The sequence below is a fragment of the Lemur catta genome, chromosome 4, assembly GCF_020740605.2.
Source record: "Lemur catta isolate mLemCat1 chromosome 4, mLemCat1.pri, whole genome shotgun sequence".
NCBI classification, from domain to species: Eukaryota; Metazoa; Chordata; class Mammalia; order Primates; family Lemuridae; genus Lemur; species Lemur catta.
Window position 1 is genome coordinate 21,382,993 of NC_059131.1, and position 18,431 is coordinate 21,401,423.

Consider the following 18,431-nt stretch of genomic DNA (forward strand, 5'->3'; position numbering starts at 1 on the left):
ACACTCTAAAGCCCAAGAAGGTGTGAGGAGGGCATGTGTGTGAGCACCTCAGGCAGGATCTGGGCAGGCGGCTGAGCTTGTCCTGTGGGGTGGGGTGAGGCCCAGCCCTGGGGTGGGGCCCCAGATCTCTTGTCTTTCTATTCGGGCATGGGATGGGCATGGGGGGGAAGGGGGGAGGGGGCAGTACCTTGGTGGTCCTGGAACGGGGCATCCTTTAGGGTCCTGACCTGCCACTGGGGAGTGTGGGGTGAGAGAGCGCCTTGGGTCCAGCCACAGAAGCCATCCTCAAAGTTGCAGTAAAAACCAGCAGGGAGTTTACCTGTGGAGAGAACACAGGGGCACAGTCATTTCCAGGACCACTATATGCAAAATTTGCCAACATCAAGTCCAATTAACCAGGCATGACCAAATTATCTTCATTAGTAACAGCTCCCCAGCCAGAATGCTTGATGTCTAATGACATTGATGATAATGAAGAGAAGCCCCCGAGTCCTAACTTGTGGATATGCTGGTTTATGATTTTCTGGTCTTCAGAAAATAAAGTAGTAATAATAACAATTCCACAGCATGGGTATTGTTAGCCCAGTTTTACGTATGACAAAGCAGAGGCTCAGAAATGTTAAGCCACCTGACCAAGGTCATACAGCTAACAGATAACCCAGCTGGGACCCAAACCCAGATCTTGTGCTTCTAAATTCAGAGTTCTTTATACTGATCCCCCATGCGTGTGGCCCTAGGAGAAGCCAATGTCTAACGCACTAGAAGACATTTCCAGTGGTGGACACAATGACCAGAGCGTGGTGGTGGTGGTGGTGGTGGTGGTGGTGGTGTTGGCTGGGGGTTGGTTGGATCCTTTGCATCACCCCTGTCTGCAGAGATACAATTGCTCAAAACCTCTTTACTCCCCGACCCCTTTGCAGTTGCGTGAAGCCCGGTGACGCACACGAGCCAATGAAATATGAGAGGAAGTGATGTATGTCTCATCGGGGTGGAGGCTGTGAAAGCCCTTGTGCAAATCTTCAGTCTGTCTCTTTCTCTGCTGGAGTGACCAAGGAGAGCTCTTGTTCCTGAGGGTGCTGCTGTGTTGATGGAGGAGGCTGTGCTGGCCTGGGCCCCTGAGTGACCCTGTGGAGCAGAGCTCCTGCCCACTCCCGTCCCTCACTGGACAGATGCTGTAAATATCATTTTAACCCACTGAAATGTGGGGTTTATTACTGCAGCATAACCTGTTTCTCCTGATCAAACAATTCTGGTCACTGGGGCCTCTTTGTAGCATCTGTTGGCTCAGTGTAAAGGGCCTGTAGTCCTCTTCTCCCCATCAAACTGCAGGTCCCACTGAGGAGGCCACCTCAGCTTTCTAGACTGTGTATTTCCCAACTGCCCGCAGAAGGATGAGGACAGGAGAAGAAGGATAGAGAGAGCTATGGCCCCAGGCGAGGAACTGGTGGGCCCTTCCAGGCCATTCCAACAGCACCCAAAAGCTCCAGGCCTAGCTGTGGACAAGCCTGTGTCTCCAGGGAGGAAGAAAGATGCTCTCTAGCTGGACCCACTGCACTCCAGGTCCTTCCTCTCCCTCAGCCTTCTTGGCAGCAGCAGGCTGACTGGCTGTGACAGCACCTCCATGAATTATTACTCATTTCCCCCTCGATTCTCTGTGCATTTCACATGGAGGCAGAATTATAAATTAAAACAGGCTGTCACTGACTTTGAGCATCTCTTCCCATTTATACCCCCCTGAAGAAATCATTTCCCCCCAAGCCTCGCATGTTCCTCTGATTAAAACTCCCAAAGCTAAGGAGAACTTTCTATTTCATTCTTTATGCCCCCCTCAAGGGATCCCACATCCACTTCTTTGGCAGAAATCAATGGGTGGCTGGAAGTGACCTTCTCATGGAGTGTCCTTCACAAGTGAGCTTTAAAAACCAAGGCCCAGATGGAAGGTTCCAGCAGGAGGAAGAAGGAGCCAGGGCTGCACTGGGGGCTGACAGCACGTCACTTCCTCCTCACCCTTCCAGGAGGTGGAGGTGAGAACAGAAGACAGAGCCTGACTTGTGGATGTTGGCACCACAACAGCACAGGAATCTGGACATGTGGGCTCCAGTCCTGGCCTCACCATTTCCTGCTGTGTGACCTTAGGCAAGTCCCTTCCTTCCTTAGAGCCTCATGTTCCTCGTCTGTAAAATGGGATAATGTGAGTGTCTACTTCACTGGGCTGGTTTGGGGATAAAATAAGGCAGAGAGTGTGGAAACGCTCTGCAAACAGCTTGCGTGGTGCTGACATAAGTGGTGGTGGTATTATTAATGCTCATTCACACCTGAGCAGGGGAACCAGCTCTTCAGGGCATGGGCTGGGACAAGCAAGAGGTCCCAAGCTGCCTCTCTGGAAGTGCCTGCTGGGGTACCTGCCCGCTTTGCCTGAGCCTTCCACCTGCACTAGAATGAGGAGCGCCATCAGCACCCCCCACCTCTGGAAGCCCAGCCTTGTCCCAGCTTGGCACAGGATCCAGGGGGAGCTGCAGTTGGAAACCCCATTTCTTTTGGCTAATTGAATAGAGGGAGACGAGCCAGGCAAAATAGCAAGGCAGGTCAACGAGCAATTTATGTGACAATGAAAACTTTGAAGGGAGGAAGAGGTGCTGAGAGGATTTCCACTGCTGTAAACTCATCAGAGCAGCTTGCTTAGGAAGAAGCCACTCCTGAGGAAGCTGGTGGAATTCGGGTTATGGGTCAGATCCTTCGTGGATCAGGCTGCATTTGGGAAATTGCTGCTAAGGCCAGTTGCTGTGCTAAAAGATTGGCCCCCAGGGTTGGGTGTAATGGTGTCAACTCATACTTTGATCATCCTTTTCTATGCTCATTCACCCCAAGTACTTACTGAGCGCTTGCCACATTGTAGGACTTCGATAATTATTTGCTGAACAAAATGGGAGTGGGTTCAGTCCTCTAACCCTTTGCCATTCAAAATGTGGTCCAGGGACCAGCGGTATCCACATCACTGTGGAACTGTTGTAAGTGTGGAATCTGAGGCCCCACCCCAGCCTACGGAGTCAGAATCTGCATTTGCAACCAGCTCTCCTGCTGATCCCTTACTGTTTGAGAAGCTCTGCCCTAACAGCCCCCTTCTTGGGCGGGAGCCAGTTATTTCATTGGCTGGATGGCCAGATTGGGCTGTGTGTGGGTCAATCAATCCTGCAATATTTGGCAATTATGACACCTGATTCCACTCTAAGAGAGACAAATTGGTAGAGTCATAGAGATGTGACCTCGGCAGCAGCTACAGGAGCTGCCAAGTATAAACTCCGGGCCAAACGACACTACTTCTTTTCCTTCCTGTGTGACAACTCTGTTAACATTTTTGATAAATATGTGTTATACATTTTCTTGAACATATAGAGTCATGGGAAAAATGCTGGAAGAAATATATCAAAATATTATGGTTATCTCTGAATGTCTGAGAGAGAGGATTATAGGCAATAGTTATTTTCTCTTGTGCACTTTTCTAGATTTTCAAGTGCTTTACAACCAGCATGTTTTATTTTAGTATAAAGAAATAAACTTTTAAAGAACCGGTGTTGCCTGGTAGGAAGAGTGTCCCCACAAAACAGGTGAGATTATCAAGTCCATGGAGGGGTGCTGATCTGCCTGTAATACCCAATGAGTAATGGACTCATCCAGGGAGTGAAGTGGGGACACCTGGCCCCATGCCATTGAGGCCATTGGTCAGGACACATAGGGAATGCAGAAGATTCCCTTCAATGCGTCACAGCATCTGGGATGTCTCACTTGGATTTGGCAATGTTTCACTGGAAACGCGGGGTGTCTGTCAGAGAGGGGAAGGGGAATGGCATGTTGGGGTGTGGCTTGGGGAGGGGATACAATGACAGATGGGTGTCATGATTGGAGAGAGAAGGGCAAGAGAATGCCACCTCCACCTCAGGCCCTCCACTCATCCCACCCAACTCCTGGAGTATTTAAGGGCTACAAAAAGGTCAGTTATGTTGCACAGGGTGTGTCTGATAATCTCCATGCGGGAGATTCCTTCTGGGGAAGCTGTGGGGAGCTGGGGCTGGCCCTTCGCTGGGATGAGTTGACTGAATGCAGCCTACTTTTTCTCCCCAAATCCAACCATGGCAGGATTTGGTCAACTGCCCTGGCCCGAGATTAGTGACCCTCATGGGGGTTCTTTAGAGGACAGCTGCAGTGTGAACACCTGCACAGAGAAAATATTTTAACAGGTTTCTGACCACCTGGGAAAGGCCAAGTGTAGTCAAGAGCATTTCCCTGTGACATTGATGTTGATTCTGGAAACCATCCCCATGAAGATAACAACAACAACATTAATAAGGCTGGCTAACATTTACTGAGCACTTATTATGTGCCAGGAGCTGCTCTAACACTTCCTGCTTGCTTCTCAGACATTAGGGTCAGCAGGCATAATGTCACAGATGAAGAAACCGAGAGTCAGATGGGGAGACCAATGATCTTACCTGTCCCCACCCCTCCCAAAGGTGGTAACAGAGCCCTGGACCTTCCTGACTTTTCCTGGCAGGGGTGTTGAAGGGAAATGGGGAGAGATGCTGAGGGTTCCCTTTTGGGGTGATAAAAATGTTCTAAAATTAGACTGTGTGATGGTTGAAAACCCTATGACTATACTAAAAACACTGAATTGTACACTGTAAGTGAGTGAATTTTATGTTATATGAGTTACATCTCAAACAAAGCAATTGGTAAAAACTAAAGGAAGTGATGATGTTTGGATGGATATATTAGTGTGGGGGAAGGGTCCAGAGAAAGAAGAACCAACTGTAGTGGGTGGTCAGGGAGGCTTTCTGGAAGAATCGACGAGGTGAGTCTTGCAGGAACAGCTGTGACTTGAGAAAGGACAGGGCATTCTGGGCAGGGGAGACCTCATGGGCGAAGCCACGGAGGCATGAGGGAACTGCAAGGTGGCTTCCTATGGCCGGAGCTGGGGATGTGTGGAAGGTGAAGTCTGGGTGTACAGGGCCTCCAATGCCACCTCACAGAGCTGGGCTTTATCCTGCACATTGTCCCTGTGCCTTCAGAATGCCCAGAGCACAACTTACAAGATCTTGTTTGGTTCTAGACTTACACGACCACAGAGCATGGAGGACGGGGCTGTTTCTAGACCACAAATCCTCATTCTGCCTCTTGCAGACCATATGGCTCTGCCATGAGAGGAGTCACATGTGTCACTGGATATCAGAATGGCTGTCCAAGCCCACCTGTCTGGGGAGACAGGGGGAGAAGTGTGGGCATGGGCATGGGCATGGGCTGGGCTGGGCGGGGTGGGGGTGGCCCCATCTACTCACGGCATAGCTGGCCCTCGTCTTCTCCCTGGGCACAGTCCTGGTGGAAGTCACAGGCCTGCCCGAGCTGAAGGACTGTCCCATTCCAACAAGTGAAGGAGCTCTGCAGGGCCATCTTGGAGCCCGGGGTTGTTCCTGGAGAGCACACAGATACACCATGGTCAGTTTGGGTGGCCCCAGGCACCGGCTGATCTGAGGGGTGGCCCCTGGGCAGGCTGCAGGGACAGAATTATCCCATTATCCTGCCCTGCTGGTCACATCCCAAGGCTTGAGTGAGATACCCATATCTCAGTCGGCCACTCCCAGTGCCAACACTCTCAGGCTGAGAGGAAGTCAAAGCCCGCCTCAGCCTTTAATTCATGTGATGGCACACCCCATGCTCCGCTGTTGGAAATCCTACTGTCTGTCCAAGTCCAGCTTACAGACACTGCCTGTGCTAGTCTTCATAGCTTCCTCCCATGATCATTTGGCCTTGGTTCCATGAAACCTGCCTCTAGAACACATGTTCTAGCATGTTCCCATTTCTCCATCACGTGGTTTGAGCCTCTGAACACTCCTCCTGCCCTAGCCCATGCCTGGCCTCTAGGGACTCACGGACAGCCTGCATGTTAGGTCACCTCTCTGTGGTAGGCTGATTAACGGGCCCCCAAATAGCCACATTCATGTCCCCGGGTCCTGTGGATATGCTGCCCCATGTGGTAAAAGGGGCTTTGTGATAAGCTAAGGGTCTTTAGCTGGAGAGATCACCCTGGATTGCCTGGGGGGCCCACTGTGATCACAAGCGTCCCTACAAGAGGGAGGCAGGAGAGTGAAAGTGACAGGTGGGGGATGTGAGGACAAAAACAGGAGTTTGGGGCAATGAGAGGAAGGGTTGCTAGCCCAAGGGTGCAGGCAGCCTCCAGGAGCTGGAAAAGGCGAGGACACGGATCCTCCCTGGAGCCCCCGGGAGGAACCTGCCCTGCCAGACAGCGTGGCTTTAGTCCACGACAGCTACTGCAGACCTCTGCCCCCAGAACCGTGAGAGAATAAATCCGTGTTGTTTGAAGCTGTTGCGTGTGTGGCAGTTGTTGCGGCAGCAACGGCAAACGCATGCACCTTCTAAACCCAACCCCCACTGAGCTCACACACTAAGCCAGCTGAGGCTCGGGTCACCTGAAGCCCAGCAGAGCTTTAGTTCTGTAACTTGTTTTCATGAGTAGGTCTTTGTGGTTTTCTGGACTAGTCACCTCTACCCCTTCTTTTCTCACAGAGAGTGAAAAACGTCACTTCCATCTGTCTCTGTGCCCAAGACAAGGTTTCCCCCAAATAACTTGTGGATTGAGAACTCACCCTCCCCCCACCTCCCCCAATTCTAAATACAGTTGACCCTTGAACACCGCGGGCTTGAACCTCACGGGTCCACTTATACGCAGATTTTTTTTTAACTGAAGGCAGATTGAGAACAGCATTGAGGGGCTGCAGAGTCCGTGTACATGGAGGGCCGATTTTTCGTACACGTGGGGTCTGCAGGGTAGACTGCAGGACTTGAGCATGTGCGGATTTTGGTATACCCTGAGGGGCAGGGTCTGGAACCAATGCCCTGAGTATATGGAAGGATTGAGACAAACACATGGTCAAAATGAAGAAATGGTGGAAAGAGATACAATGCTCATTTTAAAAGGCAAAATGTCAAATTCACTTTGCAGCCTTAATGCTGTGCATCAATTCTCCACTTTCATTCATGTGTTTTTGGAAGCTGGGAAGTAAAATATTGTCCTGACAAACTGGTGCTGGCCCAGCGGAAGGTGCCATCTCCCCAACAGCGTAGAGGGGGGCGGGGGGCGGGGAGGAGATGCCCTTGCCGGGATACTGACTAGGGGTGCTTTGCAGGGGTGGGGGTGAGGGGTGGTGACTGCAGGCTGTGTCCCAGGGACCAAGAGCAGACCAGGGCCTGCATCTCCCTGCTCACTAAACTTGTGACAACCAGGACAGGGTGGCTCTGTCATTTCCACTCAGTAGGAAGAAATGGGGAAACCCAGTGACATTGCCTGTTTTCTCTGCCCTCTTTCAGGGCACAGGGACTTGGGATAATAAGAAAAATTCTTCACATTTGCTCGGTGACTTCCTTTCCAAAACATTTCTTCTTATGCCTAATCATAGGAGATCATTAAATACAGTTAGGACCTTGTCACCCTCACCCCCAGCCCAACCAAAAAAACGTGAGCAAATGCGACCTACCCAGCAAATCTAAGCTATGTGGTGTTTCAGTCACACCTTCTGTCCCATGGCGCGTCTTCGTGAACCCAAGAGGGTTACACCAATTACTTGTCATTCCCCAAATAGACCTTACAGCTCTTTTTACTTTCCTTCATTCTAAAAATATAAGTCAATTGTCTAAAGTTCAAAAGCGGGGTAAAAAGAAACAAAAATAACTCCCAGAACCCTATCACCCAGGGGCCACCATTTTCAACATCTTGGTAAATTTCTTTTTAGTTTAGTTTTTCCGCCTATGCTGTAAAAGTGTGTATAGTTGTGTCATATGAATATAGGCCTTCAAATAATTAAGGCTGTATCACAAGCTTTTCCAAGGGCTTTAAAAAGTACCCATAAAAAGACTTTTTAATGGCTGCAATACTGTGTGATATGTTCCATCATTTATTTAAACATTATTCAATGATTGGACTGCTATTCCTTTTTATAATAACGCTTTGAAGAATATCTTTGAGCATAAACCTTTGCCTGCATTTCAGATTATTTTCATAGGATAGATTCCCAGAAGTGGAATTACCGAATAAAAAGGTATAAACATTTTAAAGGCGTTTGATACGTATTGCCAAATTGCTTTCTAGAAGTTAATCCAATTTATGCTCTTCACCAGCTGTGTTCGTACATGCACGTCCCTCGTGCTGCATCCTGGCCAGCCCTGAGTATTATCATAATTTTTAACTAAAGGTATCTCCCTGCTGTTTTATTTTGGATTTCTTTGATAGTCAGAGAGGTTGAATTTTTAAATTTTTTTTTTTTTTATGTTACCAGCATTTTTTTTCAACTTTGGTTTTTAGGGAATTGCCCACTTCCTCATGCCAATTCATCTGTTAGGTTCTTCATGTTTCCATACTGAGTTGTATGAAGTCATTAATAAGCATGTGAAACTATTTGTTACATGTTTGACAATTTCCTCCAGTGTTTTATGCGTATTTTCATTCTGTTTATAATGTATTTACATAAACATTTTAAAATTTTATGTAATCCAAACCTATGCATATTTTCCATGGTGATTTCTTCTTTTTTATCAATGCCTAAAGAGTTTGCTCCATGTGGGATCGGCAGGTAACATGCAGGTCACCCTTTGGTCTTTGGGTTGCCCTCTCCTCTGGGGGTGCCTCCCACCAACTCCTCCCCTTTCAGCACTGGGTGTCTAGATCTTACCCCTTCACCTGTGCCATTGTCATGGGTTCTCTCCCTTCACGAATGGTCCTTTCACTTGGAGACATTACTTCTTGCATGTAATGTGGCAGGCATTCTGCCTTATTGATATTATTCCTAGCTGTTTGTATGCCTGCCTTTCTCACACAGATGTAAGTGAATTGAAATAAGTGACTTGAACTGTAAGTATCAAGTCTTAACCTTTAAGAGCCTACAACAGTGCCTGATACATAGATTCCCCCATCTCAATATTTGGGAATTGAATTGATCCTGTGTATTAGCCGAGGAAGGCATCATTCTACCCATTTTATAGTTGAGAATACCAAGGCTCAGAGTGGCTACGTGGCTTGCTGAGGGATTGGTGGGAACCCATATTTTCGGACCCCTTGTTCTCCATCCTTTGTGCTGTGTCTGTCTGTTGGGGTCATCCTAGAGACAGGTGTCCTCAGGAGTGGTGACGGTGGGTATGGAAGGGCAGGAAGTTGGCATCCCTGCCCTTCACCTGGAAACCTTGACAAAGGAGGGGGTTCAGGAATGGGGGGCAGTGCTGCTTCCACTTGGGTTCCCTGGATTTTAGCCCCCAGCCTTCTCTGAAGCACAGCATGGCCCAGAGAAGCCACTCCTTCAGCTCTGTGTCTACCAACTCCTCCCATCTCCCCAGCGGGAGACTCCCAGGCTCCCCGGCACAGCCTCCTCCATCCCACAGGGAGCTTTATGCTTACGAGAGAGTCGATTAGATGGATGCCTGGTATTCTGATCTCTGCTGCCAGCCCAAACTCAAAACTAATGAGGCACAACCAAAAACAACCGCTCTGTCTTCTCAAGTTCTGTTTTTATGGGGCCCATAAATTCCAAGGAGAAAAGTACCCTTGGTGAATGGTTTTAATCAAGGGCCTGAGTTTCTTAAAGAGCAACCTCTCTGTGGCTATAAAATGATCATCTGGCCTATGGAGTGGGGTACCCTGAGGCCCCGGATGGTCATAGGCTGTCCCCAGAGCAGTGAGGAAGGGACAGGGGCTTGACATGAGAGCCGAATCCTGTTTCCTGCTGATACTTCTGATGCCTTTCCTGTGGGTATTGGTGATTCCTGGTAACTGTTGAAACACCCAAGTGCCCTAATCAAGGAAGGTAAGGGAGATCTGAGATCACGCCACTCTGGGAAGAGTTGGTGCTTGTGGATCTTTCATTAGTAAGGGTCTTCTCTATGGGAATTTACTTATTAGCTTTTGAAATAGTAGTTTCTCTCGGACTAATGATGTAAGTCGCTGGGGGTAGTCAATTGCCATCAATCCTTGTCTTTGTATAGCATTTCAACAGCTTACAATGTGTTCTCTTCATCCTTCTTTGTTTGAATCTCATAAAGAACTGGCAGAACAGTGATTACTGTTCCCATTTGACTAATCAGAAGACTGAGAATTTGAGAACCTAAAAATGTACAGAGAAATGCTTTTTCAACAGTGAAACACTACAGAATGCAGCCAGTTAATTATTGGGTGCTTTTCCTGTGGTCTCACAGCTGGTAAACCACAGGCAAGGGCCCAAGACCCTGTCAGATTATCTTAGGTCGAGTTCCTCTCCCACAACTCAGGTTAAATTGTCTTCCAGGAGCAGCGCCTTGACTGCTCCAAGGGTCACGTGGGAAGTGAGAAGCACTGTGTATGTTCAGGCTCCACTCGGACCAATGAAATCAGTATCTGGAGGAGAGACCCTTGGCATTGGTGGTTTTTTAACAGTTCCCTGGGCGATTCTCAGGGGCATATGGTTGGGTAGCACGTCCTTGGAGGTGGGCGGTCTGTGGCTGAGATAGCTGTGCACCCGGGTGGGTCCTTCACCTGTATGGACTCCACTGCCCTCTGGGGCAGTCAGGTGCTGACCTCAAACCCTGTCTCCAAGACCCCTTCCACCTCTGTTGTCCTGATTCTGGGGTTCTGGGCGGTAGTTGTTGATGCCTACACGTTTGTAGGGTTGCAGGACATAGTCAGTGCCACCTTTATTAATGCTTCTCTCCCGAAGCCTTCTGCCCTCCTGTGCATATTCCCTGAGTTACTCACCCAACAAGCTGCCTCACATTGGCAATTCCTGTCTCAGTCACCTGTCATGTGCATCATGGAACATCGCACGCCACATTTGTTTGCCCATTTATCTCCTCTCTGGATGCAGGAGAGATGAGCTCAGATCTGCATCAGAGACACATGTGGCCTGGGTCAGGTTGTGCGAATTGCTGTTCTACACCATGGGTGACTTACTGGGTTCACCCACTGAGAACGGTCTCTTTTCTCTAATTATGCATTCCAAACAGAAACCCACACACCTCCCCTCCTTCAGTCGTGTCTTAGAGATTTGATGCTACAAAACCTACATTAACTTTCCTAACTCAAATTTCTTTTTTAAACCAATGTCAAATTTTAGGGCACTTAATTAATTTTTAATTAAGGTGATTTATGCAGCATTAAAAAAAGGCACATTTGTACTAGCTTTCTGGCCACCTCCCACCTGCTTGCTCTTGCCTAACTGATGACATTCATTACAGGGCGAAAAACTGAGAGCTGCTTCAGTGAAAAGGGGTCCTGCTCTTAGACTGAAGCCAAGGGGAGGCGGAGTGTGGAGGAGATTGGCGTCCAGAGGACTCGGGTCAGGCCCTGGGTTGGGGCTGGAGTCCAGGGGACAGGGCCAGGCTCTGACCAGGAGAATCAGGTGCTCCAGGCTAAACCAGCCCAGAGACATGAACATGGATGGTGACAGGATGAGAATGTCGGCAAGTCCACGAGTTGACAGCTGCAGCTCCCTTGCTGACACTAATGGGGGTGTTGGAAGGCCCACGGACTGTGTAAATTAACTCTGGCAGAGACTGGTCCTGCTGCAGGCTTTGGGCCTCATAAATTGCAGTATGGACAACCTCATTAAAGAATTGGCATCTTGGGTTCCTACTGAACATATAAATCGGCGGGGAGTGGGCCTGGCTCTAGTTGGCCACTGGCAGGCTGGGTAAGGAAGCACCAATCTGGGAACTAGGAGAATAGGTTCAGGGCCCAGTCTTGCCACTAGGACTCTTTCTCTCTGGGCCTCAGTTTCCTTGTCTGTACACTCTCTCCAGCCAGCCGTTCACATGTGTCAGGGTTCAGGCTATCGTGTGAATGGTGTGCCCACAGCCCCTACATCAGAACCACGCGGGAGCCTGGTAGCCACACTGCGTCCTGGGCCCAACTGCAGACCTGCTGGGAGAGCAGACCAGAACCAGCAGGCACCACGAGCTCTCTGGGGACATTTGGGTACACTCGAGTCTGAGAACCTCTAGTGCTCAAGAAACGGAACCAAAGTTCCTTGTCCTCGCAGAGGAACCCCAAGCCCTCCAGGGCGGCCCCCCCATGCTAATTCCCTCATTGGTCCAGGATCCTCAGAGCTCTGTCCACACCCGGGTTCCACTCCTGGATTATTCTAGCAGGCCCAACTCTGCTCAGTTTGTGTTGATGAGGCCCCTCGGTGCAGAGGAAGTAATACTAGGTTCCAGCCTCCTCTTCTACTAGCTAGCGGGGTGAAGCTGACACAGTTCACGCTTTCTCTGCTGTAAATTGGGGATGCTATCTAACTTATGGTTTTTTGCGAGGATCAAATGAAATCATGTATATGTAAAACAATATGTGGATTCTTATCGGGAGCTAATTCAGAGACTGTCCTGAGGACTTTGGGAGAATCAGCCGTGGAGGCTGGGTGGGAAGGGGCCAGCGTGGGGTTAGACAGGCCAGATCTTGGGACAGACAGAACCTCTGGGCATCCCTCACATCACACAGTGGAGGTGAGGCTCAACAGGGTCAGACCCTTTCAGCAAAACAGTAAGAGACACAAGCCCAAGAGTAGTTATTAAAAATAATATCTGCAATGGTGGCTTCTCAGCAGTATCTGTCTCTGGCGTCACCTCCTCATCAGAGCTGGCTTTCTGAACCTGGTTCCATAAACGTCTGCTGGTTTGCACAGCGTGCAATCCGAATGCGGGCTTGGCCTGCTCAGCACAGCCACTTCCCGGCTTCACCGTGTCCCTTTGCATCTTTAGCTAAACGCCATGACTTGCAGTTTCTTACACCTTTGTACAACGTGGTTCCCTTGTCTAGAATCATCTTCTCCATTTGAACAATTCCTCCTAACTCAGATGCCACTTTCCCCAATTGCCTGCTCTTCTCCCTTGAAGACAGACCTGTGTCTCCCTCTGGGGTGCCCTGGAAATGGCTACATGCCTTTCACTGTGCACTCACCTCACTTTATCAGACATCGGTATCTGCCTTGCCAGCTTCTCCCACTAAATTCTAAATTCCTTGAGGCAGGGAGTCTGTTTCACTTACTTTATCTCCTGAAGAGCACCTGGCACACATCAAGTGCTAATGAATGTAGTTAAAGGAGGACAAAGTAGATCACTAAGTTTAAGTAGAAGAATGTGGTGAGGTGGCATTTCCTTGCACCCTGCTATTGGGTTATACAGCAGAATTCCACCCACCTTCTCTATCCCTTTCGGTCTTGGGTTTATTGAACAGCTATTTTCAGAACTTCTACTCCGTGCCTTGCACCAGGGGGAGAGTAGTGAAGACAGAGTAACACGAGTGACCTAGTTCATCTGGTGTGTCACAGGTGTCCTCCCTGCGGAGGTGACATTTGAGTGGATACTGAAGGGTGAGAGAGAGTCAGCCATGTCAGCAGCCTGTGGAGGAGCAGAAAGTGCAGGGCCAGGGGTGGGAGAACCCTCGTGGTCCAGAAGCAGAGCAAAGGCCAGCAGAGCTCAGGAGGGTCCCTGAGGGTCCCAGAGGGTCACCAGGGGGACTGCAGAGGGAGGCAAAGGCCCAACCAGGCAGGCCCCTGTGGGCTGGGTAAGGGGTATGGATCTTATTGAAGGAGCTTAGACAAGAAATTGAAAAAATGTGCTAAGTCTTTTAAAAAGATCATTCTAGTGATGCAGGAAGAATAGACTGGACAGGGCGAGGGAGGTGGGCAAACTGGCTGGCAGGCTGCTGCCGTAACTGACCAACCACGTGACAGGGCAGCTTGGATGAGGCTGGAGACGTGGAGATGGAGGGAAGTGGGTGGGCGTGAGGGACACGTTGGAGGTGACTCTGGCAGGACTAGCTGGTGGCCTGAGCTGAAGGCCACGTGAAGGATGGTGCTAGGGTGGGACCGGGGCTGCCCACTGACACAACTGAGCCACTGAGGGCTTGTTTCAAAATTTCAATTCTTCTGACAAAGTCAGTCTCCACAGACATTTACTGAGAACCACAGAGATTCCTGTAGGCCACCCGCAGGAAGGCAGAATGTGTTTCATTGTTGCGGTCGAGCTCTCCAAAGGAATTCAAAATTTTCTGATTCCTTTGTAGCCTCCACAGCCCTTTTATTTCATCGCATGGTCCTTTTCCTAAGGTTTCCCTATTCGACATTTATCTTCATTGCTCTGCTAAAAAGACACACCAATAATTTTACTTTTAATATTATAAATGACCTCTGTGTGTGTTTTGCCATTAATCTCCCTGAAAAGTGGTGACATTTAACCACTTTGCACCACAGCTCCCCATAAAACATGTCATTTTCTCCTCTTGTTTGTTCAGTAAACAACGAGCAATTCCAATTGTGCCTCGGAGAATTAATACTAATCACAAACAAATTATAGCAGGGACCGAGACTACTGCAGGGACCAGGGTTTGAATTACGTGGCAGGGAAAGTGGCTTGAAATGGGAGCGCAAAGATGAGGAGGGATCATTCAGCCTGCAGGAGAAAAGACAGGAGCACTCGGTCACGGGTAGTGGCCCCTCGAGGCACCTCCGGTTAAGGGAGCCAGGTGGACTAGGCGTATGGGAGCTAGACAGGAGGCCATCCTGTCTGCACCGGATCCCTGCGAGCCGTGGGGGCGAGGGCCGGCTATGTGCTAGAGAGACCAGACAGCCACTGGGTGCTGCCGCTGATATCAATCAGCTGACATAGCAACTGCCACCCTCACCATCTTTCAAGCGCTTGTGATGCTCTAGGTCCTGCACTAAAGGCTTCTTATTATGCCTTATTTTATTTAGATCTTGCAGCAACTCTATGAAGTAGTTATTATCTTCTTTTACTGAGAAGAAACTGGGATGCAAGGATTTGTAAACTCATTCCTAAGGTCACAGAGCATTGGCAGAGCTAGGATATTATGTCTGCCTGACTCGAAAGCCCGTGTTCTTAATCAATACGTGAGCCCCACCAGAGTGGAAAAGGCCATTTTAGAAGCCCCAGGAATAAGCAAGAGGGAGGCCTGTGGACGACAAGCCAGCGGAGCACCACGGAGAACACGGACGCAGGCTGGAGGCAGGGCCCAGGGGAGCATGCAGGCGTCTCAGGCACCCGTGGAGGGTGGTGGCTGGCGGCTGGCGGTGAGGCCGGCTGGGATTCCGGAGTAGGATTCTAGTCTCTCAAAGGGCTGGCAGGGATATTTTTAGAGGATTGGCACACCTGCTAGGTAGTAAGACAAGCTCCAGGCACAGGGGAGCAAGAAGGAACCTAAATATCAGAGTTCAGAGTTTGTCCCCATGGGCCGGTTGTTGGGAGCAAAGGAGAGGATTATGGAGAAGTACTTTGTAAACCACCTACTACTAACAAATGATTAAGATTTTATTGTTAACCCTCTGATATTTATACACGATCTCACTGAACCCAAAAGAGGCTTATTCTCTCACCTCCTTGTTTTTACTGAAACGTTACCTTCCTTTCTGGGTGACTTTATCTAAAATCTCTCCCCTGTCCCCCACCCCAAGTCACAGACACTCCGTATCACCCTTGCTGTGTTGTTTCTCTTGCCACTTCTAGCTGGGCAACACACACTTCCCTTGCTAGTTCTGTGGCTGGTCCTTCTCCCTGACTAGCAGGTAGGGATGGGCAGCGTAGTGTGTGTTGTCACTGGTGCCTAGAACAACGCCTGGCAGGTGACACCTGGGATCTCAATAAAAGTTTGTGGACTCAGTGAATAATGCTCTTTAGTAAACAATTTTGGGTAATGGATTCAGAAGAAGAATGTATGCTTTATTTATAATTTAAAATTGATATTTCAGAGAAAAAGCATGTCATTGAAGAAATGCTTCCATGTGGCCTCAACTGCCATGACTACGTGTGTACAAAGCTAGGATTTGTCCATATAAAAAGCAAATTGTGCAAGAGGCTCTTAGCAGTGAATGTGGCCTTCTCTGTGCCCAGAGACCTCACTCAGTGCCGCCAACTCCATTCAGGACAACAGCTGCACACTCGTACCTGCAACGGAGCACTGGCTGGGCGGCTCGTGAATCTGCAGCTGCCCCAGCTGCTGAGAGCCACCACCCACGGAGGAGAGAGTGGTGGCCGATTCACAGCATGTAATGAGAGACTAGAGACAGTCAGAAAGTGCTTCCCATCCAGGCGCAAGCTGGGAGCAGACCTCAAGCCAGCAGTGTGCAGTGGATGGGCCGTACTTCCAGCCAGGCCCAAGGGGAAGCAGGTTTCCCTGGAGGAACTGTGACGGCTTCGGTGTTGTTCAGTTTGATCGGAATAGTCCAGGCAAAGAAATCTGGAAAGGGTGTAGAGTCTCCTATGAAAAGATCAAGGTCTCTTGCTTTGACTAGAAGTCAAGAATCTGCTTGCATTTTCCAGTTTTTAGTTCTTTTCGAAGACTCCCATGTTAGGATCTAAAGCTCTCAGAACCACAAAATTGAGAGAAGCCAAATGAAGAAGGAAAACTGGATGACAGGCCGGCAGGAAAGATCAACAACAACAACAACAACAACAATAAATGATATGCAATGAGTACCTGCTATGTAGCAGCCTCTTTTTGTGCGTATTATCTTTCACTTGGTTCCTTGAATAAACATGACTGAAACATACAAGATAACTGATTTGGGTTGCTTATTAGCAAAAAAATAGAAAGTAATGTTAGTGAGTATGTGGAGAAATTGGAACCCTTGTGCTTGGTTGGTGGGAATGTAAAATGGTGTAGCTGCCATGGAAAACCGTATAGTGATTCCTCAAAAAGTTAAAACTAGCATTGCTTTATGATCCAGCAGTTCCACTTCTGAGTAAATATCCAGGAAAACTGAAAGCAGAGTCTTGCAGAGATATTTGCACACCCACATTCACAGCAGCATTATTCACAATAGCCAAAAGGTGGAAGCAAACCAAATGCCCACTGATGGAAGAGTGGATAAACAGAACGTTATATGTACCTGCCGTGGAATATTATTTAGTCTTAAAAAGGAAAGAAATTCTGACACATGCTCTAACATGGATGAACCATGAAGACATCATGCTAAGTGAAATAAGCCAATTACCAAAAGACAAATATTTGATTCCACTCATATGAGGCACCTAGTGTAGTCAAATTCACGGAGACAGAAAGTAGAATGGTGGTTATAGGAGCAGGAGAGAGGAGAGGGTGGAGAGTTATTCAATGGGTATGGAGTTTCTGTTTGGGAAGATGAAAAAGTTCTGGAAATTGGTTGTACAAAAAATGTTGAATATACTTAAACACTACTGAACTGTACACTTAGAAATTTTGAAGACAGTAAATTTTACATGCGTTTTACCACAATTAAAAAAAGAAGATGACTGATTGTGCTGGCCTTGAAAATAAGCCCTAATTAAGATTGCAGGACAGGAAGAAATCAGCACAGCCTCCTGCGAGAAGCCTGTCTCTGAGGCCCTTTGAGGAGTTCAGGCTCTTTTTCTTGTTCTTCTTCTTTGAAATCCCCCTTCTCTTTGGTTTCCGGTGGAATATGCTGGTGTGTGAGGCAGCGGACACAGCTGGAATGCACTGGCCCGGCAGCGAGGAGACCTCGGATCTAACCTGACGCTGCTGCAACTGGCAGTGCGACCTTGGACCTGGTGTTTGCCTTTTCCGGCCTCTGTCTGCTTATCTGTGCGATGCTGGGGTTGGACTGGGCAAGCACTAAGGGCCCCTTCTCCCACCCTGTGGGTCAGGGTCTCGGCCAACAACAGGGAACAGAGGAGATGAGTTCCCACGTGTAGGAGGCAGCGGTTGGGGGGAGGGCCTTGTAATGGTGATAAACGTGGATGACAACTTGGAAACCCATAGGGAGACTCCCGGCTCAGAGAGACTCCTCTTGGCCCTTGATGCTGCTATTAACTATGAAGCACGTCGCACAGAAGGCTGCTTCGGGCCCAGCAGGTCCCCAGGCACACGGGGCTCCATTTCCACTTTCATGAGTCTTTCTCAAACACCCAGGGGATTTCCGCCCGGTACTGTATGCTGGAGAGTGAAGCGTTACCGAACACAATCTACAATTTTGTTTAGAGAAAACAGGTGAGAAAACAGATGAGACTTGATGGGACAGTTTCTGAGGACATTGTGGGGACCATTCATGGTCACAGGTCTTGGGCTGACTGGCCAAGTTGCAGGGGCACAGGCACGCGCATCCTCTCTCAGTTCTGGAAGGGTCCAGAGAGGAACGTGCTTTTGCCATGGAACCCCTGGAAGTATAAGGAAGATGCACTTTAAATGGGCCTGATGTGAAGTTTTTAAATTGCACGCCGTCCTGAATTTCCACTGATCTTTTCAATTTATTGCGCAGATGCTAACGGCTAAGAAAAGAAGATTGGTTTCGGAGACAGATGGACCAGATCTGAATCCTGACTCCCACACTTGGTCTTGTACAAAGGACTCAATTGCCTAGAGCCTCTGCATCTCTCTCGCAGGGTTGTTTCGAGGTTTA

The 18,431-nt window shown here is 48.9% G+C and overlaps 1 protein-coding gene across 1 annotated transcript in view; it reads right to left on the minus strand.

Annotated features, from left to right (window-relative positions):
- ALK (ALK receptor tyrosine kinase) overlaps positions 1-18,431 on the minus strand; it is a 632,376-nt gene that overhangs the window by 105,558 nt on the left and 508,387 nt on the right. The window contains exons 6-7 of the mRNA XM_045549323.1: positions 5,331-5,462; positions 188-319 (exon numbers count right to left, since the gene is read on the minus strand). Coding sequence (XP_045405279.1) covers positions 188-319; positions 5,331-5,462 — 264 coding nt within the window. The remainder of the gene's footprint in view (positions 1-187; positions 320-5,330; positions 5,463-18,431) is intronic.